We start from the raw sequence: 11,062 nt of genomic DNA on the forward strand, positions 1-11,062 counted from the left end.
CATCACGCTCATGTCCGTGCTGTCCTCCAGCGCTTATTGGAGAACAAACTGTACATAAAAGCGGAAAAGTGTGAGTTTCATGCATCGTCAGTCTCTTTTCTTGGTTATATCTTGGCAGGGGGGCAGCTGAAGACTGATCCAGCAAAGGTCAAGGCAGTCACAGAGTGGCCGGTACCCACATCCCGTAAGCTTCACCAAAGATTCCTGGGCTTTGCCAACTTCTACAGGCGATTCGTCAGGAACTACAGTCAGGTAGCTGCACCTCTAACAAGCCTCACTTCTACCAAGCACCCATTCACCTGGTCTTCCGAAGCAGACAAAGCTTTCAACAAGCTAAAACAACTGTTTGCAACAGCTCCCATGCTAATTCAAACCGACACCAGCAAGCCCTTCATAGTAGAGGTAGACGCATCAGATGTTGGAGTGGGGGCAGTGTTGCCTCAATATACTAGTCCATCAGCAAAGTTACAGCCCTGCGCTTTCTTCTCTCGCCGCTTATCTCCGGCAGAGAGAAATTACGATGTTGGGGACCGTGAGCTGCTTGCGGTGAAACTGGCATTGGAGGAGTGGTGGCACCTGCTGGAGGGGGCTTCATAGTCTGGACAGACCATAAAAACTTAACATACCTACGGAATGCAAAGAGACTAAATGCACGCCAAGTCCGTTGGTCACTGTTTTTTACCCGAGGTAGGACAGCTATGCTACTTAAGAGACACTTTTGGTGGGAGACGTTACACAGGGATGTACGGGAATACGTAGCTGCTTGCACAGTTTGTGCTCATAATAAGTCCAGAAATCAGTGCCCTACGGGACTGCTTCAACCACTATCCACCCCACACCGGCCATGGTCACATATTGCGTTAGATTTTGTTACAGGACTCCCAGACTCAGCAGGAAAGACTACCATACTTACCATAGTTGACAGATTTTCCAAGGCAGCACATTTCATAGCTCTAGATAAACTGCCCACTGCTTCAGAAACAGCTAAACTGTTGGTTGAACATGTTTTCAGACTCCATGGGATCCCGATGGAAATAGTGTCTGACAGGGGTCACCAGTTTGCTTCTCAGGCCTGGAGAGCCTTTTGTACAGCCCTGGGGACCAAGCCCTGTTTGAGCTCAGGCTACCATCCACAGACCAATGGCCAAACTGAGCACCTAAACCAAGAACTCAAGACCACTCTTCGCTGCGTTACTGCCCATAATCCAGCTTCTTGGTCCACATTCTTACCATGGGTTGAATATGCCCATAACACACTCACTACCTCAGCCACAGGTCTTTCACCTTTTGAAGCATCCTTAGGTTACCAGCCACCTCTGTTCCCTGAGCAAGAAGCTGAGCTTGCTGTGCCTTCTGTCCAGCATCATCTGCAGCGTTGCCGCCGGGCCTGGACGCGGACTGTGTCTCACCAATGCCACTACGCCAATCAGCGGCACACGGCAGCACCTACTTACTCTCCAGTGCAAAAGGTATGGCTGGCGGCTAAGGACACCCCGCACCAGGGAACCTCCCGCAAACTGTCTCCGCGTTATATTGGGCCTTTCAAGATTGACAGGCTAATTGGCCCCGCAGTAGTCAGACTCACTTTACCTGCATTGTTGCAGATCCATCCAGTGTTCCATGTTTCACAGGTCAAGCTGGTGTTGTCTAGTCCTCTGTGCCCTCCTTCCAACCCCCCTCCTCCCGCCCGGCTCATCGATGGACATCCTGCCTACTCGGTGCGGCGTATCCTGGACGCGCGGTGGAGGGGCAGGGGCCGGCGGTTTTTGGTGGACTGGGAGGGGTACAGGCCTGAGGAGCATTCGTGGGTGTCTCCGTCTCTGATCTTGGACCCGGCTCTTGTTTCTGATTTTTACAGGTCTCGTCGCGGGTCCGGGATGGCTCGGTCGCCGGGAGGCGACCCTTGAGGAGGGGGTACTGTCATGGCCCGGGTGAGTGCGGGGTTTTTCCACTCCACTGGGCTCCACCTTCAGGCAGAGACTCCAATCAGCTCCCACACCTGGTTCCAATCAAGTCACCAGCATATAAGACCAGCACTCACAACAGACCTCTGCCAGATCTACTGCTAACTCACGTTAGTGCTAGGCCGCCAAGCCCTTGTGAGAGCCCTTAACTATTGCTTTTTTCCTCATCGTGTTTTCTTTGTCATAGGACCCACCTGGCAGTCACGCTTCCCAAGCTAAACTACTCACATCTCCGCCTGGACGCTGGTTCTGTCATCTGGTTGCTTCCTTTCCATCATTGGACTCCACCTGCCTGCCTCCCTGCCAAGTCCCTTGCTCCAAGTATATGCTGGACCCTCTCTGGACACTCCTCACCCGGAACCCCTTGGACCCCCCCTCCTCGCATGACACTTTAACCTCCAACACGTAAGCCCTAATCACCATAGTCTAATCCTTCGGCTGTGATTCACTAGACTGCCACTGACTACTTGTCTCCTCTCATTATAGTGACTGCGTACCTCCATCCAAGCCGCTGCCCCTTTTTCCATTCCCAGGATCTGTCCATGAAATCTAGCACCTAGTCATAGCACTCAGAGTTTCATGTTCATAGTTTGACCACATAGTTCTCAGTTCATAGCTTCCACAGTTCATAGCATTCTCCGTTCATAGCATTCATAGTTTCCTACTTTGTAAGTTAACTAGGCACTGTAAATAAAGCACTGTGTTCACGCCCGTTTTGCCTCCCTGTGTCTGCATTTGAGTCCACACCCACAGCCTGGCTCTCTCGGCCGTAACAGAAACATTTTATTCGATTAGCAATGCTAAAATAAAACGCAGTTGCAGAAAAAATATCAATAAGTTTAGTATTGTTTGGAAAAAAATTTTATTACAACTTGTCTGATGAGGCAGTGAAAGTACATGCACTCATTTTGCCTCTGCATGCCATCCATACAAAACAAGAAAATCCACTCTGGAAACAAACTAAAATTTAGCTGAATTCAAAACAAAAAGTAAAAATGAAATAATCATTTATAAAACTAATTAGACAAAACAGAACTATAATAACAGAGTCACTGGCAGTTGTATGATGAGGTAAACCTTAAGCATTTTTATGTACAACTCTAGTCTCACTGTGACAAGTTGCATTTATTATCAACTATAAATGGAAAAGATATATTTACATTTTCTTTCTACTTCCTGCTCTTGCTCATTCGACTGTCAACAGCGCAGTGTTATATTTATGTTTTCAACAGCATCACATAAAATCCCCGTTTCATATCTGATATATACACTGGATCCTTCTGGTGAAAAATTTTAATATTCAAATGTTGACTTTTGGGAAATAAGATCTCTGTGTTAGTGCAGCCCATAACATTTACTCGACAGCAGTTTTCATGAACACACTGAGGAGAGACATCAAGGAGAGAACTAACCAGATGTAAGTTTAATTTTTTTTTTTGTCATTTTATCTTTGTACATAAGCACAGATCGAATGTAGATGATGTCATTACTCAGTATTTCTGTTTTTCAGTTTTTTATATGATTTAAATATTTGAATTAATCAATTTATATTTTGTGACCAAATATAAAAAGAAAAATATTTAACATTAGTAATTTTTCAGTACAGTCAAACACTGAAATTTTTCCACTACACTCGTCTAGTATGAAAATTATCCAGACTACAAAAGCTAAAATTTGGGACTGATTGTAGGTAAAGGTTCACTCATGATTAGCCCAAAAACTCAACATCAGGCTGAACCACAAAATGAGTCTGCACTGGGGCGGATCTAGAGAAATTTTCTTAGGGTGGCATGAGGATGGCAAAGAAATCAAATGGGGTGGCAAAATCAAAGCCCCCCCCCCCCAAATACATATGCAGGTGGTTACATATGGTTAAAATGATTCAAATGCAGTAAGTATAAACATTTTTAATATAATATAGTCTATAATTTAATTATTGTCTGTATCCCACATAATTAAACACTTTAGTTACATAAAACATGTGAGTTTTGATGTTATGTACTTTATAGCCTGTATGATAAATAAATATGTAGCACAATAAGTATAAAATCCAGAAAGCTACACAACATGGGGCGGTTCATTTACAAACACAAGTCTAACTTAAGTTTCACACTGTTTTTTGTTAGAAAACAGTCACATTGTTACAGCTTAAATTACACAAAATGTCAGAAATCTGCACTGTCATGAACAAAAATTTAAACCAAATTTTTCATGATTTGTTGGATTAACCCACTGAGGTCTGAAATACAACCGGACATTTTTGACTCCTTTTGAGTTTACGTTTGTATTTCACCCTCACCTTCATTTTATTTTTTCCCCTTGCCTTGTTTGGTATCATTCTTTTCAGCTCAACTGAATTTAGTTGTTTTTTTCACTGCATTAGTATTACTGATCTGAAATCACACAAAGAACTTAAAATCCTAGTAGTATTTTTTTACTCTAAAAAAAACCAGACATGTTGAGTAAATTTTTATAACTTGAAATGCAAATATAATTATACATTTTGTAAACATATACAACTATTTATCTAAAAATGCAGCCAATACACCTGCCGTTTTTTTTTTTTATTTTCTACAACCATTTAAAAATATTACTAAAACTAAAATGAGAGAACAATCAGGTTTCGCAATAAGATGCCCCACAAATGATGTGTGCCAGTACAAAAAACGTTTGTCCACCAAAAGACAGAGGAGAACAGCACAGGGATAAACCTGCAGGCCTGACAACAGGAGGTGTATCACTCCGCTGGTTTTCTACTTAGTGACAGTGTTTACATTGCAAATGTGCCTTTGTGACATTCATTAGTGCCCTCACTGACACACAAAACAAAACAAGGACTATACAACAGAAGAACTACACAAGACAACACAACACTAAGTATACACTCCACACTAAACGTCACAAATCTCCCACATCTAAAAACTCTCTCTCTCTCTCTCTCACTCGCTCGCTGTCTCGCTGCCGTTACCGTCACTCCCAAAACTCTCCCCTCTTCCTAAACAACCAAATCCCACCTGTTGACTTTTTTTAAAATTGGTCGACATGGTGCATTTTTCCACCGATAGGAAAGAGGTGGCTTTTTTTCCTTTCTTTACTGTTTTCGCGCTGTCCTTAGAAAACGCTTAAAACACACACACACACAAAACCGTGAGGACAGTATTTAGAAAAAAGCGTGGCTTATATATATTATCATAACTCTGGATTTACTGGCCTGTAATTAAAATTTAAAAACTTTGAAGTCAGAACTTTCAATGTGGGCTGAAATAGAGACTCGGCGTGGCTGCAGCTTGTTGCTATGTCAGCTTAAATTATTCATGTGATTTGGAGGTGCAGCAGAGGGTTAATAACACTCACCTTCATTCCATTTCCAGAGTGTAACATCCAAACACCTGTGTAAAATCGGAAATTCCCATGGTGTTGTTCAAAATGTGCTCTGGCACAATCATAAACATCGCTTGTTACTGAGAACCAGAAAAAAGCCGGTCCTGCTATGGGCTGAACCAGTGGCGGTCCTAGCCTGTTTGGCGCCCTGGGCGAACACTCCGCGCCCCCCCCCGCCACCCACACACAAAACATGTTAAGGATTGTACATTAACATAAAACTGTTGTCCACACACACATATGAAGAGAGAGAGAGAGTATGCATAGTATGCAAACGGCTACTAAACAGCCATCATAATTCGTCATACAATGAGAACAGGACAAATCAACAACTGACAATGACTAATTAATATTAAAATCTGTAACATAATGTATTGTTTGGAGTTTAGTCTGTTACTGTTACTATTTTTACCATTTCTTCTTGGGGCAACTGTAACCCACATTATTTCCTTAGGGATTAATAAAGTATTCTGATTCTGATTGTTTCAGGATGACCTGCCATTATCCAATGACACATCTGTTTACCTGTATCATTTGTTCGTTTCTTCTCCTCTTCTTTTCTCTTTTTCTAAACTGAGCACCTGATGGCTTTGAACTTTTCTTGTCCATCTTCCATTGGTTTTAATTTTGCACTCCAATATGAACACCCATCCCTCAACTCGAGGATCACCACAACATAACCTAATAGACCTACACCTTAGTTCACAGATTCACTTTGTCTAGGTTTTATTTCTGGGATTTCACACAACCCAGGATTCAAATCATGAATACATAATGGGCTTGGATTTACAACATTATGAATGAAATGTGCTCTATTTGGAAGCAGCAGGTCTCCTCCCTTTCGACAGGTTGTGTGTGAGACTTTAAATCATCAAACTGTAAATTATAAATTTTAAATTGTTATTGATCCCTTTACCCCGAGTCCTAAAGTGTATATTTATTTTCTTACTCTACTATATTTATTGTTCGTTTACTTGCACTGCTGTAACTGGAGCCTCGTCGTCTCGTCTCTCTATATACTGGACTGTATGTAGCGGAGATGACAATAAAGTTTACTTTGACTTCAGCAGCGCAGGCGCTTTCGAGGCTCTCGCGCTCAGTTTTCGTGTATAGAATTTCGAAAAAACATCGGTGCAAATTATAAGTCTGTATCATGATGTCTGGTGTTTTCGTGTTTGTTGGTTTGTTTTATTTTGTTTTATTTTGCGAGTTGGTTATTAGATGCTGCTCCAGCCAGCCAGAGAATCCCCGCCGCCCGCCTCTCCTCCCTGTGCCGTAAGCAGCAGGCGCACCTCGCAAACGGAGGGCGCCTTACTCCCAGCAAATGGGTGATAGAAAACCGATCGGTGCCTATGACATTCCCAATATGCGCTGGCTGCCGTCGGGGCAGCATGAGTACGAGCATTTTTCTTTTTTTTTTTTTCTTCTTTTTTTTTTTTTGCCGATACCCGTGATGCCGCCCTCCATCACGATGCCGCCCCGGGCAACCGCCCGTGTCGCCCATATCTAAAACCGCTACTGGGCTGAACCATTTGTTAATGGTGGAGGGGGGGACCACTATGCAATATATTCAGTTTTAGCATTTATATTCACTGTTGACTGTAACCACGCTCAAACTGTTAATGCTATCTTATTTTAATACACAACACTGTCATATGCAAAACTGGGGTGACACTTGGGGTGGCAAGGGATCATTTTAGGGTGGCACTTGCCACCCCATGCCACCCTTCTAGATCCGCCCCTGGTCTGCACTTCTTTAACCAAACAAAACTTTTCAAAGGATTGTCTTTATATTTAACCATCATGTGTAAGTATTAAAAACTTCACAGTCAATGAAATATAACACACAATATAAAACACATGCAAATTAACTTGTGTTTTTGAATGACCTGGCATTGGGCACTAATTTACAAGCATTTAGCTGCAGCTCTTCATTCATCCTTCCATCTGTCCTCCTCCTTTCTTTATTCCTCTACATTATGCTGGGCGACTTGTTTAATGTAATGTGTGGAGAGAGTTTAAAGTATTGAATTTCATTTTATATTATAATAAATTCATGATCTGGAGTTTGTATGAATATGTTTCTGCATTGATCCTTTTGATTGTGGTTTGCAGATTTCAGCCTGATATACTCTGTTCATGCAGCACATAAGAGTTACCAAACTGGCTCTATGTCAGCTCAAATATGTCTGACATAAAAGATGCTGTGGAGTTTATTAATTATTTATTTTATTTATCAGCTCAATTTCATCTGGTTTAATGAAAACATTTGGACTCCTGAAACTCTTTATGAACCCTGTGGCTCAAACAGCACAGTTTTCATGAGTTTGAGTTTATCGTTGTCAAACTTCAATCTGATTGATTCAGAACTTATAAAATCTATATAATTTGCACAATGATAGTCACCTTTTCACTGAGCATGATATTTGTTTCCCACTCACAGCACAGAATTTGTTTACAACTAAAAGCAGAAAGTAGAGTTAAAAACTCAGCCTAATTTGCATCAATACACACATTTATTAAAATTACTGAAGTTTGGAAGAGAGACTTTTTTATATAAAAGCGTAATCAGAAATAATTGGAAATAAACATAACCAGCCTCTCACACAAACAGCTGTAATAATCTACAGGCTGGCCTGCACGTCAGAGCTGGATAAGTGGTTAAGATGATGGATCCATCTTAACATTATATATTATAGGAACTTTATGTTTTTTATGTAATAATCTTCATTTAGTTGATAACCTGTAGCAAGTACCTGAGTAACTGTAAAGTGGTTACTATTGTTATAAACACCTGCTTCACGGGGCTGATAGCATCCAAAGCATGTGTATATTAAACATTGCTGAACCAACAAAGACTTGTTTCATCAATAAAATACTGTCAGTTTGAGGACTTTGGATTAAAAATTATTAGATGTCTGAGTAACTGCAGCTGAAACAGTGATGTCATGGTTCATAATGGTTCACACTAATTTTCCTTATCAAGCTTGCTTCTTTTCATATATATTTCATATTTCCTACCATCATATATTGATCTGTCTTTTCTTTCCTGACATAAAGTGTCCATCGAAAAAGTTCTGTTCAAATCTTTGTTTCCTTGAGCAATAAAACATTACTTTCATCTGTCAGATCAAAGATGCAGTGGAGTCTGTGTCTGCTTATTCTGATGGGTAAGTGGATTGTTTTACCAGATATACTGTTTTACATTTAAAATGAACACAAATTAATGTTGATTCATTAAACATTTGCAATATTTCTACCAATGCATTCACTGAATATAGATTCATATTTATCTGGCAAAGCTTTTCTCAATTATCTAAATTAGTTTCTTGCAAAGGCACATTTCTTTCAGTTTTTTGGGTCAGTTTCTTGTTGACATGTCAGCTGTATAAGTATCATTTTAGTGAAGAAGCTCAAAGATATTTAAAATGACTCGGCCAAAGTCTTTGACAAATCATTGCAGTCAGAGTCTGATTCATGTAACAGTTTTAACCTGAAAAGTTTAATTTGCTAATCAGATTTTTATGTTTATCATATTTCTGTATTTCAGGTCAGTGTTGCTTCTTTACATGCCGCCTGTATGAGTACCACTTTATTGCAGAAAACAAGACCTGGTCTGAAGCACAGAGATACTGCAGAGAGAATTATACAGACCTGGCCAAAGTGTTTGACATGACAGACATGAGCAGACTCCGTAACTCCACACAGAATCAAGGAGAAGCCTGGATTGGACTGAACAACACAGATGGAAACAGGACGTGGCATTGGTCTCTGCCAGGAGTGGAATACATTCATAATGTCAACAGCTGGGATCAGAGTGGAAGAGAAACTTGGGAAGATCCTGGGAACTGTGGGAGGAAAAGATACGATCAAGGAGATAAAAAGCTGGTAGATGTTTCATGTAACATTACTATGTGGTTCATCTGCTATGATGGTGAGGAGATGTGAATACTATTAAGTGTTATCATAATATCATGATATTAAGTAATCACATAATTGTGATTTCAGAAAGAAGTTTCAGGAGACAAATAATTGAGTGATGTCTTTCTTTGTTTTTCTGTTTGTTTCACAGAAATGAAGAAAGACAATAAAACACTTTATTTGATTGAGTACAAGATGAAATGGACACAGGCTCAGAGCTACTGCAGGTATAATTACACTGACTTGGCCAGTGGACTAGATCAGGTAGATGAAGAAAAATATGAGGCCGTGATAAAAGGTTTAATCCCTGATAAAAAATTTAGCGCATGGGTCGGTCTGTTCAGAGACAGCTGGAGGTGGTCAGATGGGAGTGATTTCTCTTTCAGATACTGGGATATGGAGTTATTCATTGATACACAAAGCAACAAGACATGTGCTATGACTCTGTTAAACAGATCAGGAAAATGGAGCTCTGATGAATGTGACAAAGAAAAACCCTTCTTCTGTTATGATGGTGAGTTTTACAGTGAGTTTATTTCATAATGATTTTCCATCTCAGAAAATACAACTGAAATGATGCATACTATTAATACAAAGTACTTTTTTAACTTATTTTTTTTCATAATATAAAAAGAAGTAGTGACTGTAAAATAGTCATAGCACTCCTTGCTCTGTCTCTTTTTTATTAGCAATACTCATTGAAGTTTCTGTATTTATTTTTAACAGACAATTTGATCCTGATCAAAGAAAACAAGACCTGGGAGGAGGCCCTGTATTACTGCAGAGAGAACTACAATGACCTGGTGTCCATTACTAACTCTCATGATCAGAACTGGATCCAGGAGAAAGTCAAGCAGGCCAACTCTCCCTACGTATGGCTGGGACTGCGCTACACCTGCACTCTGGGTTTCTGGTTCTGGGTCACTGATGAGGTGGTTGAATATAAAAACTGGGCGTCTGATGTAACGGCTGATGACTGTGACATGTCTGGAGCCATGAATAGAGGAAGCCCACATAAGTGGTCCAAACAAGCTGATAATAAAATGTTTAATTTCATCTGTTCTAAGAAGTAAAAACCTCTCTGATCATTGATCAAAAGGGTTTGCATTTATTTACTTTGTGTTTGGGGTGTGTTGATTTTTAAAAAGTTTCTTCAAAAGCATTCTGGGAAATGTGTATTCAAGTAGTTTTGGTGAGAGTTTGTATGGTTTGTATTTTGTACCTCACAATATCTAAAGCTGCTTGAGGTGACTGTTGTGGTAATTTTTTGCTTGATAAGTAAAAATGGATTGAATCATGTTTTTTTTATAAAATATTGTTGGTAGTTTTTTCTTTGTTTGTTTTTAAAAATATAATTTTAAACTTCAACACTTTAACTGTTTCACTTGTTTTACTTCAGTGTCATTTTTAACAATTCATCTTGGCACTAGCATTTCAAACCCCAAATTACTGTATTGATTCAGTAATAATTTGAGGTAAAACCATAATTACAGTTAAGCTGTAATTATCATTTACTGGACATGAAAGAATAGCTAAATATTAAATTGATTACTGATTAAGTATCTTAAAAGATCCAATTTCATAAGGGCTTCCATTTCTACATAGAAATGGTTTTCACGTAAATGCTATAATGTATAATGTTATGTTTAATATTAAGTATAGTGATGTTCGATTCGTGAACGAATCGTTCAATATTCGAGAATCACTTTACTGACTCGTGAATCATGATTCACAAGCGCAACTGACTCACTGACTCATCCCTGTTGCTGTTAGCAAACTAATTCCATTAGTAGAAA

The 11,062-nt window shown here is 39.9% G+C and overlaps 1 protein-coding gene across 1 annotated transcript; it reads left to right on the forward strand.

Annotated features, from left to right (window-relative positions):
• Positions 1-3,337: 3,337 nt before the first annotated feature.
• On the forward strand, positions 3,338-10,581 carry LOC116323491 (C-type mannose receptor 2-like). The gene is made up of 5 exons (XM_039608040.1): positions 3,338-3,381; positions 8,475-8,515; positions 8,896-9,279; positions 9,418-9,780; positions 9,993-10,581. Exons 1-5 carry the CDS (start codon positions 3,338-3,340, stop codon positions 10,337-10,339), a joined length of 1,179 nt encoding a protein of 392 aa, XP_039463974.1. The 3' UTR covers positions 10,340-10,581.
• The last annotated feature ends 481 nt before the right edge of the window (positions 10,582-11,062 follow it).

The sequence above is a fragment of the Oreochromis aureus genome, linkage group 3 (assembly GCF_013358895.1).
Source record: "Oreochromis aureus strain Israel breed Guangdong linkage group 3, ZZ_aureus, whole genome shotgun sequence".
Taxonomy (NCBI): Eukaryota; Metazoa; Chordata; class Actinopteri; order Cichliformes; family Cichlidae; genus Oreochromis; species Oreochromis aureus.

Excerpts from the sequence above, each read along its gene's own strand:
- LOC116323491 (XM_039608040.1), top strand. The coding sequence starts at position 3,338 with ATGAACACACTGAGGAGAGACATCAAGGAGAGAACTAACCAGAT. Across the intron at positions 3,382-8,474 it reads AAGGAGAGAACTAACCAGAT|ATCAAAGATGCAGTGGAGTC; the intron begins GTAAGTTTAATT and ends TTCATCTGTCAG. Across the intron at positions 8,516-8,895 it reads GTGTCTGCTTATTCTGATGG|GTCAGTGTTGCTTCTTTACA; the intron begins GTAAGTGGATTG and ends TCTGTATTTCAG.